Source organism: Triticum urartu, chromosome 2A (assembly GCF_056163025.1).
Source record: "Triticum urartu cultivar PI428250 chromosome 2A, HENAU_Tu73, whole genome shotgun sequence".
Taxonomy (NCBI): domain Eukaryota; kingdom Viridiplantae; phylum Streptophyta; class Magnoliopsida; order Poales; family Poaceae; genus Triticum; species Triticum urartu.
In genome coordinates, this window is record NC_141874.1 from 48,237,946 (window position 1) to 48,257,865 (window position 19,920).

The window sequence follows — 19,920 nt, forward strand, 5'->3', positions numbered from 1 at the left end:
TATATTGATATATTTTTTGTAATATATGACTTGTATTAGGTTGGTCGAATTGACGACCTAGGGGCACGCGCACGCCTTGTAAACTAAGAGAGAGGTAGTAAGGTCCAGTTAGCAAGCTATAAAGATTAAACAATTATATTTATACTGAGTTGGATGAGAGAGAAAAGGAGAGAGAAGGAAAGCGGGTTGTAGATTAATAGCCAGCTGCAACACGGACTCCAAGAAATATTGTGAGAGTGTATGATGGGCCATACATTAATAAAGTCGTACTACTTAGCAACTTACCACTATACATGTTGACTATAATATTGGCTATATGTGGCACAACGACCCATATAGCCGGTTGTTGGCTATACTATTAACAATGCTGTAAGAACACACGACTTGAGCGACATCACAACACCGCTCATCCATTAAAATTCTATTACTCATATTGTTGGACATTTTCATGACTTTTTATTTGTGTGACTTTCGATCAATATTGACTAACTATTTCTTTTATCAGACAATATTGACTAACTGTGCGGGACATTTTCTACCATTCATATTGTTTAGACTAACACTTATGTTTAATGAAACATTTTGTATTTCCTTCTACACCAAATATCTTGGACTTCGACAACTTTACACTTTGCAAATTCACTGATAATTTCTCGCTTTCACCACTTGTAAAATGGTACATACATTGCAGAGTGACAGCCAAAATTTGCTTGCTTTATTGAGAAAATATGAGCATCTTTAGGACCAAATTTTAGCATTTTGAATCAGAAGAAGGATAGTGATGAACAAAAGCTATACAAATATAACTCAATAAAAATGTTCTCCCTATCTATACACATTTTAATTCTAAATACATCTATTTTTATGCATTTCCCTGACATATACTGTGATTTGTGAAGACGTGCAACGCACGTGCACGCTAACTAGTAGTAAAAAACTACGGAAGCAGCAGCTGCATGCCCACGCGGCCACGCGAGCGAATTAGCCAACCAACGAAACATCAAATTTGCCGGCGGGAGAGCAACCATCCAACTCCAGCGAGTGCCGGCGCCGCGATCTCGCGATGGAGGAGGTGCCGTTCTCGGCGGACGACCAGCATCCGTCGCCGCTGGCGCAGGAGGACTACGACGCCATGGAGTGGTGGACGCGGGAGCCGGTGTGGTCGCCGGGCGTCCCCGAGGAACTCTGGGGACTGCGCTTCTTGGCCCCGCTCGACGACGATCAGCTGATGACGCAGGAGGGACGCAAGGGCAAGCCGTCGTCGGAGGTCCCCGAGGAGTTGCGGTGGCTGTTCTTGACCCCGCCCAACGACGGCGCAGCTGTCGCTCCTCCGCCGCCGTCGCCCTCGGCGGATGCCCAGCTCCTGCCGGAGGAGGGAGATTATGATGCCTTGGAGCTGGACCAGTGGATGCACGAGAGCAGCGAGCCGGAGCCGTGGTCGCCGGAGGAGGAGGATTACGACGCGTTGGAGGACGACTAGGTCCGGTAGTCAGTCTATTCGTATGTGCTGATCGATCTTATCCAGTAGCAGCAGTGATTGGTCGATCGATGCTTTGATCTTATTTTGGTTTAAGGTCTGTGATGTATAAAACCGATACTATACTTACTAGCTTTGATTTTTTTAGGGATTAGGGAAAAGAAGACCTTCCTTATCTTATTTTAGTTATTAATTATAAAGATTTTATTTTTATCAAAAAAATATAAAGATTTTATTCGTACATAGCATGAGAACAAGCAGACCCGTTGATTCTGCGTGACTCGCCCCAAGTTCTTATAATTATCTTGATGAGCCTAGGTTACAAAGCGTGCACAACACACACGTACGTGGTTCTGGCATCGATCGTCTTGATGAGCACATTGTTCCATCTTATCTTATGATGAATACTAGCGAACCTTTCATGATGTCACCAGGAGAACACGACGCAAAACTTCATAAATCATCGACATGACATATCTAAGCATAAACATACTCCCTCCGTCCCATAATACAAGAGCGTTTTTAACACTAGATGGGACAGAGGGAGTAGTACTTAAGAAAGTCGGCTGCTGTAGCTATCGTCGGAGTGGTTGCACTGGGGAGCACCAGCGCCACCGCCCGCCATGTCGCCCTGTGCCTCCTCGCCGCCGAAGGCCGCTCCCACTCCAGCGGCCGCTTCACTGCGTGTGGGAAGCAGGGGCTGGAGGCGCGGGATCGGGGACTGGCGGCGAGCGTTGTGTCGCCCTGGCCCTCTGCGTCGCTGAAGGGCGATCCGGCAGCAGCGGTCATCGCCGCGTACTTGAAGCAGGGCAGGAGGCACAGGATCGGTGTCCAGCAGCGGTGCGAGGAGAGGGAAAGGAGACACGGGGTAGTGAAGAACGAGAACCATGGGAGGAGGCAACCGCCGTCGTCGTGGAATATAGGCGGTCGGCTAGGCGGTGGCGCGAGGGGAGCCAAGTAAGAGAGCGGGCTAGGAGTCGACGACGAGAGGAGGAGAGGTCCAGAGAGAAGGGGGCGAATGGGAGCACAAAGAGGCAAGCCAACGCCCTCCCTCACCTCTTCGACGCACGGACCAACCAGCGGCCACCACACACAAGGCCGGGACATGAAAAGAGGAAAATGCTATCAGCGGGGCACGGGAATTATCGGCGGTGGCACAAGATATTTGACCGCTGGAGGGCACCGACGGGGCGCACAAGCCACGCTCCCAGACACAGCAACTGACTGACGCGGCCCACCCACGAGGGACCCCACGCGCCAGCGAAACAAATGCCGTAATTCCATAGTAAGAAAAAACCGAAAGAAAAAAGGCATTATTCGGCTCAGCTCCTCCCATCGCAATATCCAACGGCCGAAAACGCATCAAGCAAGTCAACCGGACGGCCGAGAGTCGTTAAACTCACTCTGAGAGAGCCCGGGTTCTCGGGCGATTCTTGTTTTTGGATGCGTGCATGATGATTCCGTCATGGGTCGGGTCGCGAGGCCGGGATGATGGATGTTTCATCGTCCTCATTATCAATCCACAGCATGCACCCCAAAAGCGGCGGCATGATTTCCGCTTTCGCATGCACTGCCCCGATCGAGATCTCTACCGTGGTGATCAAACCCACGAGGTTACCCAAGCTTTAAGCGATGGGCACACTCATTCCCCTGTCCTGACCATCCAGAATCACTCGCCGGTTACTGGTGAGTACTACTTTCTCCCGTAGGACATGGATCGACTCCCACACAACATGCGTGCATGATCGTGCGCATGCATCCATGGGCCGTGCTAATTGTTTCTCCACCATACTTGACCTGTACCAGAATCGCCGCTAGCTCGGCAAATTAAAGGCATGGCATGTGCTACACTGCACGTGGTGAAACAGATAGTTGAGCCGACTGACAGTACATATGATGCTGCCCGGACGAGCTGTTTTAACATGCTCCTTCTTACCTCAGGGGGACGTAAGAGGGGGAGCTGATTGACAGTATGACACTATTTACATCTGAATTTGTCTTTTTTTCTACTTGTATATTTCAGATTTCCATCTGAATTTTTTTAGGCGTTGTCGACATATGTGTTGTGAATATTCATGATTTTTGAAATATTTAATAACATGTTTGAATTAGAATTTCGCAAGTTGGTATCATCGTAGCATGTAAGAACTGATATCACCTGATACTTTCCCCAAATTTCTCATCGTATCAACAAAATTGCCTCTGTTTGCTTCAGCCGGTCACCTCTCACCATGACAGATAATGAACCGCCACTAAATCTCTAGTTGTATTAACAGGAGAGAAAATCACGGAGGAAAAGAATCGGTTCTACTAAATCTTTCATCCCGAAAAATCCTCCCGTGAATCCCCACCCATCCGGATCCTTTCACCGGATTTCCTTCTTCGTGTCTCGAGCTTCAAAACACCGATTTTATGCCTGTCGTTCTTATTCGTACCGGCGTCGCCCATGCTTGTCTAGTGTTGTTGGCGTATTTTGCCTCCGACTGGCGACCGACCACTTCCCTGCCGCAGCATGAAGATTGTTTACCATGCTCCTATGATGTTCCCGCAAAAAAAAGAAAACAATCTAAGTTGAAAATTAGAATCAATGTTAGTATTTCAAAAAGTCATCTTCTTTTTAAATATTTGTAAAATAACACATTGCTGAATTTTATGCAGTCTCAAAATATATGAAATACCATCCTTAGCCCATCCCAAATTAGTTTGACCAGTGTCGCGCATGTTACCTCCACACGTTTCGAAAAGAGAGATTAATCTTGAATGAAATTTAAATTTCAAAATAAATTAGATGAGATAAGAAAATTGACAAATAACCCCCTTGCATCTTCTCACGACTGTGAGACGATTATTATTTCTCCACCTGCCGTCGGCGCCGGCGCCGGTTCGCCTCATCTTTGGCGACACTAGGGCGAGCCTTCAGCTCGCGCCAGTGCTAATAGTCATCGCTAGATGGTACGGACCTGCAAAAAAAAACAAAATTAGCTTCAAGCACATCAAATAAAAAAAAGTGGAGAAAAAAAATAGATGAAAATAGAAAAAACATAGGACCCTGGTGAGTGGCACAAAGCAATTCCGTCTTGACGTTTTTTTATGCCAATTTTAGTTACCCGGGGATGGCAATTTTAGTTGTGAAGTATGGCAACTTTAGTTGTGATGTATGGAGGGAGTAACCAGGACAACCCCATATTTACTTTTTTTTTCTTGAAATTTATTGGTGTACTTGACCATATATGTGCATTTTTTTTACACCAACTAATAAATTATGGAAAGAATAAAAAGCTTCATATGTTTTGTACTGTCACGCTATTGCCTGACTACATGATATCTCAATATTTGTTCAAAAAACATGATATCTCAATATAAAATCGTGGCATTCAATACTGTGTTCAAAAATTGCATTGATCATGTTATTCAGGAATGCAATTGTTTCCTTTTACTCGAGCGCCCTTTACACGCAAGTAATAGATTATCAATGCGTGCTTTCCATTCCGGTGCTTCCTATTTTTCTACTAAAACTTACTCCCTCCGTAAACTAATATAAGAGCGTTTAGATCACTACTTTAGTGATCTAAACACTCTTATATTAGTTTACAGAGGGAGTACCAAATATGAGCGCTGGAGACCTATTAGTAGTACTACCTCTCACCAGATCAGAAATTATCAATACTTGGGATCATCTGAAATTTTGCCCGGACAGAAACGGCAGCAGACCAAAACCCTAACCCCTCCTCACCAAGACGCAACCAACCAAAACCACTCTACCTCAGCTCCACGCATCCCACGCCCGGTCCATGGCTCTGACCAGCGGCGACGGGGTCGGTTGACTTTCCTTCCTATAGACTTCCGCCATTGCCAGCTCCATCGAGCTCGTGAACGCGCCCCCTCCCTCCACTGAGAGTAATGGATTCCCTCGCGACGTCCACGGCCCGGAGATGGGCGCTCTGCTCCCTCCTCTGCCTCTGCCTCTTCTCCGCCGGCCTCCTCCTCGGCTCCCGCCCCTTCTTCTTCCCCGCGCTGCTGCCGCCGCCGTGGGAGCACTTCTCCAGGCTGCAGCAGCAGCCCGCTCCACGTCCTCATCTTCCTCCTCCTCATCATCATCATGCTGCTGCCTACCATGACCACGACGACTCAACGGCACCAGCGCCGGACGCCGGCCCCGGAGATCTTGGCAGCGAGGAGGAGAAGCGAGACGAGGAGCCGGCAGCGTCAGCGCCCTCTCCCCTTCGTGCTGCTGCTGCTTACCATGACCCCGACGACTCAACGGCGCCAGCGCCGGACGCCGGCTCGGGAGATGTCGGCAGCGAGGAGGAGGAGCAAGACGAGGAGCTGGCAGCGTCGGCGCCCGCGCCCGCTCCGGCATCGGACGGCGACGGAGAGGGAAGGGAGTGCGACCTGTTCGACGGGAGCTGGGTGCGCGACCCGGCGAGGTACCCGCTGTACGAGGCGGCGGAGTGCCCGTTCCTCAGCGACCAGGTCACCTGCCGGAGGAACGGCCGCCCGGACTCCGGCTACGAGCAGTGGCGGTGGCAGCCGAGGGGGTGCGGCGGCGCCGTCGGGAGGCTCGACGGCCACGGGGCGCTGGAGCAGTGCCGGAACAGGCGGCTCGTGTTCGTGGGCGACTCGCTCAACAGGAACATGTGGGAGTCGCTGGCCTGCATCCTCTACACGGCGCTGCCCGACCGCTCGCGGGCGCGCGTCCACCACGCCAGCTCCGAGCACAAGATCTTCCGCGCCATGGTACTCACGCCTTTTCTTGAGAAATACTACTCCTACTTCAGAAACAGAGTGCCCCCAGATGCATGCTCTGTTTCCAAATTATTTGTTTGAAATTCATGTTGCTACAATAGAGCTTACACAAAATTATTTGAAATAAAAATAGGGAAAATTAATGTTGCAGGATTACAATTGCTCGGTGGAGTTCTTCTGGAGCCCGTTCCTGGTGCAGCTTGAGACCAAGCCGGACCGGACCAAGGTGCTCAAGCTAGACCAGCTCCCAGCCATGCTTCAGCAGGTGATCGGGGCAGACGTCCTCGTCTTCAACACCGGCCACTGGTGGACGCACACCGGCAAGCTCAGGGCGTAAGTCCATCTCCGCTCGTATATATTTCATCCCCTTTTCCAGCGGCCGGCGAGCTGATTATTTCACTGACTGCAGCTGGGATCACCTGGAGAGAAACGGGATGCTGGTCAAGATGGAAGGAGAGGAGGCATTCAGCAGAGCGCTGAGGACATGGGCGAGATGGGTGGATCACAACGTGGACCAGACCAGAACCAGAGTCTTCTTCCGAAGCGTCTCGCCTGAACACAAGGGGTACGCACATTTCTTTCTGCCAAACTATAGCATAACAAAAATTCAGGCATTACCGACTGACTGAACCTCCTAACATACATACAACGCTGGTACTACAATGTATGCAGCGCGAACTGGTGCTACAATCAGACGTCTCCCATCGCCGCGGACGAAGCAATCGTTCCATGGTTCCCCAAGAGCATGGTGTCCATCGTCGAGGGGAGCATACGGAGCATGAGGACGCCCGCCGCATATCTGAACATCACGCGCCTTTCCGAGCTCAGGATCGACGCCCATCCTTCGGTGTACTCGATCAACCGGGATGGGAAGCCTCTGACGTTGGAGCAACGAAAGCAGCCGGTCGCGTATGCTGACTGCAGCCACTGGTGCCTGCCGGGGTTGCCTGACACATGGAATGTGCTTTTGCTTGCTTCCTTGACGAGATATCCCTCATCTAATGTACAGTTGTAGGTAGCCTTGTAGGAATACTGTACTTCTAAGACACAATCTAGCTAGGCTGATATAGTCTGTCTGGTTCCGGTTGACTGACGCATGGTGGGCAAATGTGGTTGAAATCAGTTGACAGATCAATGAATCGCATACTTGAAACAGGCTTTCGTCCCGTTTTATAAATAAAACAAACACCAAACAGATTACATGGCAAAACGATACAAAGTAATGTGATAGCACTCAAACGATCCTAGACTACCTGCATCACGCAGGACACACGACTAGGCTACTGTAAGAGAGCATAGAAGGATCTGAGTACAACGCCACACAACGCCCTAAAAGACCTAAGTTCCATAATAACAGCGCTAAACGTCGCCATTCAGAGTGGACACGGTCCGGGCCGGTCCGGTCCTGGTCCGAGCCGACGTTTGGACCGGCCACCGGCGGTCCGGTCCGAACAGCATGACGGTCCTGATTTCAGATTTCAGGGACCAGACCGGCGACGATGAAGCCCGGGCCAGATCAAGCAGACCGACCAATGACCACCGGCGGCGACTTGCAAAAGGCAGACAAGACTCTTGAACTCATGGAAAAGGATTAGGGGTACATGTGGCGTTCGTTTATTCGCTGGAGACTAATTAGGTAGTTGCCGCACGACAATGCATCAATGAATGGGGAAATGAGGCTGAAATCAGTTGGCAAATCAATGAATCGCATACTCGAAACAGGCTTTCGACCTCTTTATAAATAAAACAAACACCGAACAGATTACATGGCAGAACGATACAAAGTAATAGGGTAGCTCTCAAACAATGCCGATCCTAGACTACTTTATCACAGTTCACAGGACACGAATAGGCTACTGTAAGAGAGCATAGAAGGATCTGCTAACAACACCACACAACGCCCTAAAACACCTAAGCTCCACGATCGACAACGCCAGGATAACGGCGCTAAGCGTCGCCACTGCCGAGTCTAGACGGACAAGGGTTTTCACCTGGAACCTTGACACGGAGAAAACAATGCCAAAGCTATTCCACATGTCATTTAAAAGATGCCCGTGGATGGACCGAATCCCCAAGGGATTGTTGCACCTTCCATCCCTCAGGTGTGCAACACTCCGTGATATGAGCAGATACTGTTTGAATGACAACACACTAGGCTGGAGTAGAAAGGAATTGAGGTAACACTGCCTCCTCCCATTATTTCTCTTTGATTCAACTTTACTAGCAGGGATGATAACACACTGCTTTTTACAGGTCATAGGAAGTCGTACTTGGACGAACGAGCAGCAAAGGGCAACACTGGTTAAGCTCGACAGGGTCCTGTTCAACGATCTCTGGCACGACCTATTTCCCTCTTGCTTGCTACAGGGGTGACAAGAGGTTGAAGAGGAAGATGCCTTCAGATCTGATGCGGGTGTCCCGAATCCACCGCGCACCACAGTCATCGACCGCCGTCACCGCGCCGCCCGCACGGCACTACTAGGAAAATGCTTATAGATAGAAGTTTACCAGTAGCGCCTGTTTATGACCCTACGCTACTAGTATTTAGCAGTAGCGCTGGGCAGGAAACACGCTACTACTAATATATAACAGCAGCGTTTGTTTGCTTGGGCCGCGCTACTGTTAGATGGGCCGCAGGGCAAAAGCAGTAGCCCACTTAGCTGTAGCGTTTGTTTTGAACGGGCGCTACAGCTGGTGGGCTTAGCAGTAGCACCGGCCTCTAAACAACGCTACTACTAGAGCAAAAGAAAACGGCCCGAGCGCCCCCGCACCCCCTCACACTCTCAGAATCGATCCCCTCCGCTCGACGACGCCGCTGCGGTTAGGGTTCGTCCCCGGCCGCCTCACCCCCGTCGACGGTGTCGTGCGCCACCACCACACGAGGTCGCCTCTCGCCTACTCCGACGCTCCAGCCTCGTAAGTCCCCCTCGATCTCCTCCTCCCTGCACGCGCCACACTAGCTAGGCTCCAATCGATTTGCCGCGGCGGCTCGCCATGTTTTGGGATTTAGGGATTGCACGGTGGCTCCGCGCTTTGATGCGACATGCTCCTCGCGTGATTGGGGAGAGAGTAGAGAGAGGGGTTAGGTGAGAGAAGTATAGGCTTTTTGTTGCTCACCGAAACTTAGGAGAGAGTAGAGAGAAGTAGCTAGAGAAGTAGAGGCTTTTAGCACATATAATTGAAACTTGGGTTTCAATTCTTGGCTGCTGCCCCTGGCGGAGTGGTGGCGGCGGCGGTGCCTAGTGTTCTATGGTTTAGAGAGGGGGCGTCCATGTCATAACTATTGTTTCCGACATTTAGGATCATTGATGTAGTACTTGTAACTACTTGTCATTCCTTAGCTGGAACAACCATAGTGCTCGACCGTAGAATCGTGAGCATTTTTTTAGCTCTGATATGACAGCAACGGTTGAGAGTTTCAATTCTTGGCTACTGCCACTAGCTTCTTTGTTGATGCACATAAAGATATGACCAAGAAGCTCTCACTATTATGTGGTTTCATGGAAAAATCAATGCTTGATTCGATACTCTCTTTCAGGTTGAAGAGAGTATTTGTATGTGGTGATGCTCAAATTGCTAAGTTCTTATGATGCTGTTAGTGAACCCATTTTTGGTAAATTTCAGAAAAAGAAAACACAAATAGACAGAGAGTTGTATCTGATCGAAAAGGGGGGTGTTTGCCTTTTATAGTTTTAATTATTGTGCATCTGATGCCAAAGGTGGAATGGATGTTTACTTATTGTGTTCTGGAAGATTCTAAGCTGGTTCAACTTTTGGATGTGGGAATAGATAAAGTGTTCCCCTGGACTGAACTTTATGTTTACTTTTTAGTTGTTATTTTGCTTGCCATGTGAACTCTAGCTATGAAAACTTTATGTTTACTTTTTGGATCGTTAATCCTTTAATCATATTGCTTTAGGGAAATGGCGCCACCACCACCACCATGTCGACGGTGCAAGTCAAGGTGCGCCAGCAGCCTTGCAACTGGCACGCTGTTTGGCATCTACTTCGAGTCTAGTTTTCTTCATGCGGCGGTAATAAATTATATGAAACTAGTAACTACTATTTTGTTTTTAGTGTTATTGGCATTAATGCATCGTGTATATATCATTTTGCTTTTTGTACACAGATCATCCCATGCAATGTGAGGTCAGAATTCAACAATCTGACTGGAGACTCTGTGACCTTTGAGGCTCCTGGGGACCCATACACTATGGAGATCGAGAAAGGACGAAAGATGACGCGGGTGGGAGGAGATGGATGGGTCCGTTTCATCGACCACATGCGTATCACTGGTGGTGAGTTGATCAGCTTCTCCTTCAGAGCTGAAAGACCCAAGCTGGCCGTGATTTGTGTCAACAAAGCAGAAGATTATGAGGATGATGAGGATTATGACGACCCATTCGGTGATGCCATCGTAGCTCAAAGAATGAAGTTGAGCGAGGAGGAGGTGTGCAACCTATGGGACATCATTCCGCCACGTGCTGACTTCGTCGGGGTGCCATTCCTGACCCACCTGACAAGTACCATGGTTGATCGGCATATCATGGTATGTTGCATTTACTGTAGTAATTTGTTGATATGCTTTATTGTTATACTTAGTGTAGAGTCCGATCATATATATGCTTAGTGAATCTTATATACTCAGTAAATTTGATGATCTATATGCTTAGTGAATCCGATGATATATATGCTTAGTGAATCTTATATGCTTAGTGAATCCAATGATATATATGCTTTATTAGTATACTTAGTGTAGAGCCCGATGATATATATGATTAGTGAATCTTATATGCTTAGTGAATCCAATGATATATATGCTTTATTGTTATACTTAGAGTAGAAATGTAGTACTGTCTTTTGATAGTGTAGAATGTGTGAGGCTACTTATTAATTGATATGTTTTTCGTATTCAAAAATTGCCAAAGAGCCTATCTGAGAGTTTTTGTATCAAGCCTGATGAAGAAGGCTCTGCTGAAATACGCCTTACCGCGAGGGGCTCCATCACCACTTGTGCGTACGGCGTGGACACGGACGGTCGCACACACTTCAGCTCGGTTGGATGGAAGAGCTTCCTCGTCGGCAAGAATCTTCATGTTGGACAGGCAATCCTAATTACTATCAGGAACACCCACCGCCCAGGCTTGAGGATGATGGTCGTCATCGATATCATCTAGAAATACATATGCTTGTGAGATCTATCTATGCATGCGTGTGGATGCTGAAATATATATATGCTAGTATGACTACCTAGTAGACTTATCAACTATGATCTATCCATGCATTGTGGACTACTATATATGAGTTTGTGAGATTGTGTGGTTATATTAAATGTGGTATTTGTCGTTAATGCTTGTGAGATGGTTCTGTGAACTTAGTTTATTTGCACTGGACTTGTCTTGATTTAAATGAATATTGCCTCTGACTCTTTTTTTATTTTTAATTTCTATTTACCTAGTTGTAGCGCGGGGAGAAAATAGAGCGCTACTACTATGTGATCATAGTAGTAGCGTTGGTAGAGAAAGAGGCGCTACTACTAAGTATTTTAGCCACAGCGCTTGTTTAGAAACGCGCTACTGCTAAATAATAGTTGTAGCGTCCTAGCAGTAGCGCTGGTGCCCGCGCTACTGGTAGCTCAAAAACCAGCGCTACTGATAAGCATTTTCCTAGTAGTGGGCCGAGATGAGCGGCCAGCACCCGCTGCCGCTGTTTGCTGAGGACGATGCAGCACCACCGCCCAAGGTCGCCACCTCGGCTCCGAGATTCTCCACCGGGGCGGAGCGACCGGATCCTCGCCGCCACCATCCTCGGCGACCCCTCCGGCGGCGACGAGGGAGAGGAAAATGGGGAGGGAGCCCCAACGGCGGGCTAGGGTTTGAGCCGTCCGAGTCGCCCCTGCGAGAGCGACGCGAGGCCCTTGGAGGGGGGGGGGCTCCAGAGTTTCAGTTCCAGTTACAATGCAGGAAGGCTGCCTAATGAATACCAAATGGGTAATGAAAATAGCACACGTGCTATCTCATAAGAAAATGCATGCAGAGAAGCTTCGATGCCTGCTTGCCTAAATGGTAAACAAAAACAATAGCACACATGTCGAAAATCAAAAATTTGATGCAGAGATTGGCTAATGGATGCCTAATTGGGGAATAAAAGCACACATATTGCTTCCCCTAAGAGCATCTCCAACAGCCGCGCAACGCGCCGCGCGCCGTTCGCCTGGTTTGGCGTGGCCGGCAGCGGTGGCTCCAACGGTTGCGCTAAAATGCAGTGCGCGCGCGTCGCTCCAGCAGCGCGCCAAAATGCAGCGCGCGCGACCCGCCGGTGCATTGCATATGGCATTTTTCAACATAAAATGATGAACATTTTCAACACAATAAAAATTTCACACAAACAAGTTGATGAAGTTCATGCCCACAAGTTTAAAATCATGCCCACAATTTCATCCAACCAAGTTTAAAATGCAAATCAAGTTCAATACACAAAGGAAAGACACATCATTCTTCGTCCTCGTCCTCGTCTCCGTCCTCGTCCTCATCTTCGGAAGACGATTCTGTTGGAAATATGCCCTAGAGGCAATAATAAAAGCATTATTATTATATTTCTTTGTTCATGATAATTGTCTTTATTCATGCTATAATTGTGTTATCCGAAAATCGTAATACATGTGTGAATAATCGACACCAACATGTCCCTAGTAAGCCTCTAGTTGACTAGCTCGTTGATCAACAGATAGTCATGGTTTCCTGACTATGGACATTGGATGTCATTGATAACGGGATCACATCATTAGGAGAATGATGTGATGGACAAGACCCAATCCTAAACATAGCATAAGATCGTATAGTTCGTTTGCTAGAGTTTTCCAATGTCAAGTATCTTTTCCTTAGACCATGAGATCGTGTAACTCCCGGATACCGTAGGAGTGCTTTGGGTATACCAAATGTCACAACGTAACTGGGTGACTATAAAGGTATACTACGGGTATCTCCGAAAGTGTCTGTTGGGTTGACATGGATCAAGACTGGGATTTGTCACTCCGTATAACGGAGAGGTATCATTGGGCCCACTCGGTAATGCATCATCATTATGAGCTCAAAGTGACCAAGTGTCTGGTCACGGGATCATGCATTACGGTACGAGTAAAGTGACTTGCCGGTAACGAGATTGAACGAGGTATTGGGATACCGACGATCGAATCTCGGGCAAGTAACATACCGATTGACAAAGGGAATTGTATACGGGGTTGCTTGAATCCTCGACATCGTGGTTCATCCGATGAGATCGTCGTGGAGTATGTGGGAGCCAACATGGGTATCCAGATCCCGCTGTTGGTTATTGACCGGAGAGCAATCTCGGTCATGTCTACATGTCTCCCGAACCCGTAGGGTCTACACACTTAAGGTTCGGTGACGCTAGGGTTGTAGGGATATGTATATGCAGTAACCCGAATGTTGTTCGGAGTCCCGGATGAGATCCCGGACATCACGAGGAGTTCCGGAATGGTCCGGAGGTAAAGATTTATATATGGGAAGTCCTGTTTCGGCCATCGGGACAAGTTTCGGGGTCATCGGTATTGTACCGGGACCACCGGAAGGGTCCCGGGGGTCCACCGGGTGGGGCCACCTGTCCCGGAGGGGCACATGGGCTGTAGGGGGTGCGCCTTGGCCTACATGGGCCAAGGGCACCTGCCCCAAGAGGCCCATGCGCCTAGGGTTTCAAGGAGGAAGAGTCCTAGGAGGGGAAGGCACCTCCTAGGTGCCTTGGGGGGGAGGGAAACCTCCCTTGGCCGCCGCCCCCTAGGAGATTGGATCTCCTAGGGCCGCCCCCCCCCCTAGGCCCTCCTATATATAGTGGGGAAGGAGGGCTTTTTGATCCACGCCTTTGGTTGCCTCCTTCTCCCTCTCCAACACCTCCTCCTCCTCCATAGTGCTTGGCGAAGCCCTGACGGAGTACTGCAGCTCCACCATCACCACGCCGTCGTGTTGCTGCTGGAGCCATCTTCCTCAACCTCTCCTTCCCTCTTGCTGGATCAAGAAGAAGGAGACGTTACGCTGACCGTACGTGTGTTGAACGCGGAGGTACCGTCCGTTCGGTGCTAGGATCTCCGGTGATTTGGATCACGTCGTGTTCGACTACTTCATCCCCGTTCTTTGAACGCTTCCGCTCGCGATCTACAAAGGTATGTAGATGCATCCGATCACTCGTTGCTAGATGAACTCATAGATGGATCTTGGTGAAACCGTAGGAAAATTTTTGTTTTGTGCAACGTTCTCCAACAGTGGCATCATGAGCTAGGTCTATGCGTAGTTCTTCTTGCGCGAGTAGAACACAATTTGTTGTGGGCGTAGATGTTGTCAACTTTCTTGCCGCTACTAGTCTTATCTTGCTTCAACGGTATTGTGGGATGAAGCGGCCCGGACCAACCTTACACGTACGCTTACGTGAGACCGGTTCCACCGACTAACATGCACAAGTTGCATAAGGTGGCTGGCGGGTGTCTGTCTCTCCTACTTTAGTTGGAGCGGATTCGATGAAAAAGGTCCTTATGAAAGGTAAATAGAAGTTGACAAATCACGTTGTGGCTTTCACATAGGTAAGAAAACGTTCTTGCTAGAACCCTACTTCAGCCATGTAAAACTTGCAACAACAATTAGAGGACGTCTAACTTGTTTTTGCAGCAAGTGCTTTGTGATATGATATGGCCAAAGTTGTGATGAATGATGAATGATCTATATGTGATGTGTGAGATGTTCATGCTATTGTAATAGGAATCACGACTTGCATGTCGATGAGTATGACAACCGGCAGGAGCCATAGGAGTTGTCTATATTTTTTGTATGACCTGCGTGTCATTGAGAAACGCCATGTAAATTACTTTACTTTATTGCTAAACGCGTTAGCCATAGTAGTAGAAGTAATAGTTGGCGAGCAACTTCATGGAGACACAATGATGGAGATCATGATGATGGAGATCATGGTGTCATGCCGGTGACAAGATGATCATGGAGCCCCAAGATGGAGATCAAAGGAGCTATGTGATATTGGCCATATCATGTCACTATTATTATTTGATTGCATGTGATGTTTATCATGTTTTTGCATCTTGTTTACTTAGAACGACGGTAGTAAATAAGATGATCCCTCATAATAATTTCAAGAAAGTGTTCCCCCTAACTGTGCACCATTGCGACAGTTCGTTGTTTCGAAGCACCACGTGATGATCGGGTGTGATAGATTCTAACGTTCACATACAACGGGTGTAAGACAGATTTACACATGCAAACACTTAGGATGACTTGACGAGCCTAGCATGTGTATAGACATGGCCTCGGAACACAGAAGACCGAAAGGTCGAGCATGAGTCGTATAGAAGATACGATCAACATGAAGATGTTCACCGACGTTGACTAGTCCGTCTCACGTGATGATCGGACACGGCCTAGCTAACTCGGATCATGTTATACTTAGATGACTAGAAGAGGGATGTCTATCTAAGTGGGAGTTCATTATAATTTGATTAGATGAACTTAATTATCTTGAACTTAGTCTAAAATCTTTACAATATGTCTTGTAGATCAAATGGCCAACGTAGTCCTCAACTTCAACGCGTTCCTAGAGAAAACCAAGCTGAAAGACGATGGCAGCAACTATACGGACTGGGTCCGGAACCTGAGGATCATCCTCATAGCTGCCAAGAAAGATTATGTCCTACAAGCACCGCTAGGTGATCCACCCGTCCCACAGAACCAAGACGTTATGAACGCTTGGCAGACACGTGTTGATGACTACTCCCTCATTCAGTGCGGCATGCTTTACAGCTTAGAGCCGGGGCTCCAAAAGCGTTTTGAGAGACATGGAGCATATGAGATGTTCGAAGAGCTGAAAATGGTTTTTCAAGCTCATGCCCGAATCGAGAGATATGAGGTCTCCGACAAGTTCTTCAGCTGTAAGATGGAGGAGAATAGTTCTGTCAGTGAGCACATACTCACTATGTCTGGGTTACATAACCGCTTGACTCAGCTGGGAGTTAATCTCCCGGATGACGCGGTCATTGACAGAATCCTCCAGTCGCTTCCACCAAGCTACAAGAGCTTTGTGATGAACTTCAATATGCAGGGGATGCAAAAGACCATTCCTGAGGTATTTGCAATGCTGAAATCAGCAGAGGTAGAAGTCAAGAAGGAACATCAAGTGTTGATGGTAAATAAAACCACTAAGTTCAAGAAGGGCAAGGGTAAAAAGAACTCAAAGAAGGACGGCAAGGAAGTTGCCGCGCCTGGCAAGAAAGCTACCGGGAAGAAGCCAAAGAATGGACCCAAGACTGAGACTGAGTGCTTTTATTGCAAGGGAAGTGGTCATTGGAAGCGGAACTGTCCCAAATACTTAGCGGACAAGAAGGCCGGCAAAACAAAAGGTATATGTGATATACATGTAATTGATGTGTACCTTACCAGTACTCGTAGTAGCTCTTGGGTATTTGATACCGGTGCAGTTGCTCACATTTGTAATTCAAAGCAGGAGCTGCGGAATAAGCGGAGACTGGCGAAGGACGAGGTGACGATGCGCGTCGGGAATGGTTCCAAGGTCGATGTGATCGCCGTCGGCACGCTGCCTCTACATTTACCTACGGGATTAGTTTTAAACCTCAATAATTGTTATTTAGTGCCAGCTTTGAGCATGAAATTGTATCGGGATCTCGTTTAATTCGAGATGGCTACTCATTTAAATCCGAGAATAATGGTTGTTCCATTTATATGAGAGATATGTTTTATGGTCATGCTCCTATGGTGAATGGTTTATTCTTAATGAATCTCGAGCGTAATGCTACACATATTCATAGTGTGAGTACCAAAAGATGTAAGGTTGATAATGATAGTCCCACATACTTGTGGCACTGCCGCCTTGGTCACATAGGTGTCAAACGCATGAAGAAGCTCCATGCAGATGGACTTTTAGAGTCTCTTGATTATGAATCATTTGACACGTGCGAACCATGCCTCATGGGTAAAATGACCAAGACTCCGTTCTCAGGAACAATGGAGCGAGCAACCAACTTATTGGAAATCATACATACTGATGTGTGCGGTCCAATGAGTGTTGAGGCTCGCGGTGGCTATCGTTATGTTCTCACCCTCACTGATGACTTGAGTAGATATGGGTATGTCTACTTAATGAAACACAAGTCTGAAACCTTTGAAAAGTTCAAGGAATTTCAGAGTGAAGTTGAGAATCAACGTGACAGGAAAATCAAGTTTCTACGATCAGATCGTGGAGGAGAATACTTGAGTCACGAATTTGGCACACACTTAAGAAAATGTGGAATAGTTTCACAACTCACGCCGCCTGGAACACCTCAGCGTAATGGTGTGTCCGAACGTCGTAATCGCACTCTATTAGATATGGTACGATCTATGATGTCTCTTACCGATTTACCGCTATCTTTTTGGGGCTATGCTTTAGAGACTGCCGCATTCACTTTAAATAGGGCTCCGTCGAAATCCGTTGAGACGACACCGTTTGAATTATGGTTTGGGAAGAAACCTAAGCTGTCATTTCTAAAAGTTTGGGGATGCAATGCTTATGTCAGGAAACTTCAACCTGAAAAGCTCGAACCCAAGTCGGAAAAATGCGTCTTCATAGGATACCCTAAAGAAACTGTTGGGTATACCTTCTACCTCAGATCCGAAGGCAAGATCTTTGTTGCCAAGAATGGATCCTTTCTAGAGAAGGAGTTTCTCTCGAAAGAAGTAAGTGGGAGGAAAGTAGAACTTGATGAAGTATTACCTCTTGAACCGGAAAATGGCGCAACTCAAGAAAATGTTCCTGAGGTGCCTGCACCGACTAGAGAGGAAGTTAATGATAATGATCAAGATACTTCTGATCAAGCTCCTACTGAAATTAGAAGGTCCACAAGGACACGTTCCGCACCAGAGTGGTTCGGCAACCCTGTCTTGGAAATCATGTTGTTAGACAACGGTGAACCTTCGAACTATGAAGAAGCGATGGCGGGCCCGGATTCCGAGAAATGGCTAGAAGCCATGAAATCCGAGATAGGATCCATGTATGAAAACGAAGTATGGACTTTGACTGACTTGCTCGTAGAGCGGCGAGCCATAGAAAATAAATGGATCTTTAAGAAGAAGACAGACGCGGATGGTAATGTGACCATCTATAAAGCTCGGCTTGTCGCTAAGGGTTATCGACAAGTTCAAGGGGTTGACTACGATGAGACTTTCTCACCGGTAGCGAAGCTAAAGTCCGTCCGAATCATGTTAGCAATTGCCGCATTCTACGATTATGAGATATGGCAAATGGACGTCAAAACGGCATTCCTTAATGGTTTCCTTAAGGAAGAATTGTATATGATGCAGCCGGAAGGTTTTGTCGATCCTAAGAATGCTGACAAGGTGTGCAAGCTCCAACGCTCGATTTATGGGCTGGTGCAAGCATCTCGGAGTTGGAACATTCGCTTTGATGAGATGATCAAAGCGTTTGGGTTTACGCAGACTTATGGAGAAGCCTGTGTTTACAAAAAAGTGAGTGGGAGCTCTGTAGCATTTCTCATATTATATGTAGATGACATACTTTTGATGGGAAATGATATAGAACTCTTGGACAGCATCAAGGCCTACTTGAATAAGAGTTTTTCAATGAAGGACCTTGGTGAAGCTGCTTATATATTAGGCATCAAGATCTATAGAGATAGATCAAGACGCCTCATAGGTCTTTCACAAAGCACATACCTTGATAAGATATTGAAGAAATTCAATATGGATCAATCCAAGAAGGGGTTCTTGCCTGTGTTACAAGGTATGAAATTGAGCTCAGCTCAATGTCCGACCACGGCAGAAGATATAGAAGAGATGAGTGTCATCCCCTATGCCTCAGCCATAGGTTCTATTATGTATGCCATGCTGTGTACCAGACCTGATGTAAACCTTGCCGTAAGTTTGGTAGGAAGGTACCAAAGTAATCCCGGCAAGGAACACTGGACAGTGGTCAAGAATATCCTGAAGTACTTGAAAAGGACTAAGGAAATGTTTCTCGTTTATGGAGGTGACGAAGAGCTCGTCGTAAAGGGTTACGTCGACGCTAGCTTCGACACAGATCTGGATGACTAAGTCACAGACCGGATACGTGTATATTTTGAATGGTGGGGCAGTAAGCTGGTGCAGTTGCAAGCAGAGCGTCGTGGCGGGATTTACATGTGAAGCGGGGTACATGGCAGCCTCGGAGGCAGCACATGAAGCAATATGGGTGAAGGAGTTCATCACCGACCTAGGAGTCATACCCAATGCGTCGGGGCCGATCAAGCTCTTCTGTGACAACACTGGAGCTATTGCTCTTGCCAAGGAGCTCAGGTTTCACAAGAAGACAAGGCACATCAAGCGTCGCTTCAACTCCATTCGTGAAAATGTTCAAGATGGAGACATAGAGATTTGTAAAGTACATACGGACCTGAATGTAGCGGATCCGTTGACTAAACCTCTCCCTAGAGCAAAACATGATCAACACCAGAATTCCATGGGTGTTCGATTCATCACAATGTAACTAGATTAATGACTCTAGTGCAAGTGGGAGACTGTTGGAAATATGCCCTAGAGGCAATAATAAAAGCATTATTATTATATTTCTTTGTTCATGATAATTGTCTTTATTCATGCTATAATTGTGTTATCCGAAAATCGTAATACATGTGT

The 19,920-nt window shown here is 47.4% G+C and overlaps 2 protein-coding genes across 2 annotated transcripts; both read left to right on the forward strand.

Moving 5' to 3' along the window:
• The first annotated feature begins 807 nt into the window (after positions 1-807).
• Positions 808-1,586, forward strand: LOC147983578 (uncharacterized). Its single transcript, XM_087539542.1, has one exon. The coding sequence runs from the start codon at positions 1,064-1,066 to the stop codon at positions 1,478-1,480; it is 417 nt and encodes a 138-aa protein (XP_087395668.1). The 5' UTR covers positions 808-1,063; the 3' UTR covers positions 1,481-1,586.
• Positions 1,587-5,160: 3,574 nt separating this feature from the next.
• LOC125540874 (protein trichome birefringence-like 42) lies at positions 5,161-7,378 on the forward strand. Its single transcript, XM_048704409.2, has 4 exons — positions 5,161-6,214; positions 6,375-6,556; positions 6,633-6,788; positions 6,896-7,378. Exons 1-4 carry the CDS (start codon positions 5,378-5,380, stop codon positions 7,236-7,238), a joined length of 1,518 nt encoding a protein of 505 aa, XP_048560366.2. The 5' UTR covers positions 5,161-5,377; the 3' UTR covers positions 7,239-7,378.
• Positions 7,379-19,920: the final 12,542 nt, after the last annotated feature.

What these genes read in the sequence shown, in the direction of transcription:
- LOC147983578 (XM_087539542.1), top strand. Translation starts at nt 1,064, where the DNA reads ATGGAGGAGGTGCCGTTCTCGGCGGACGACCAGCATCCGTCGCCGCTG.
- LOC125540874 (XM_048704409.2), top strand. Translation starts at nt 5,378, where the DNA reads ATGGATTCCCTCGCGACGTCCACGGCCCGGAGATGGGCGCTCTGCTCC. An exon ending in ACAAGATCTTCCGCGCCATG is followed by an intron (nt 6,215 to 6,374) that starts GTACTCACGCCT and finishes TTAATGTTGCAG; the next exon opens with GATTACAATTGCTCGGTGGA. An exon ending in GTCTCGCCTGAACACAAGGG is followed by an intron (nt 6,789 to 6,895) that starts GTACGCACATTT and finishes CAATGTATGCAG; the next exon opens with CGCGAACTGGTGCTACAATC.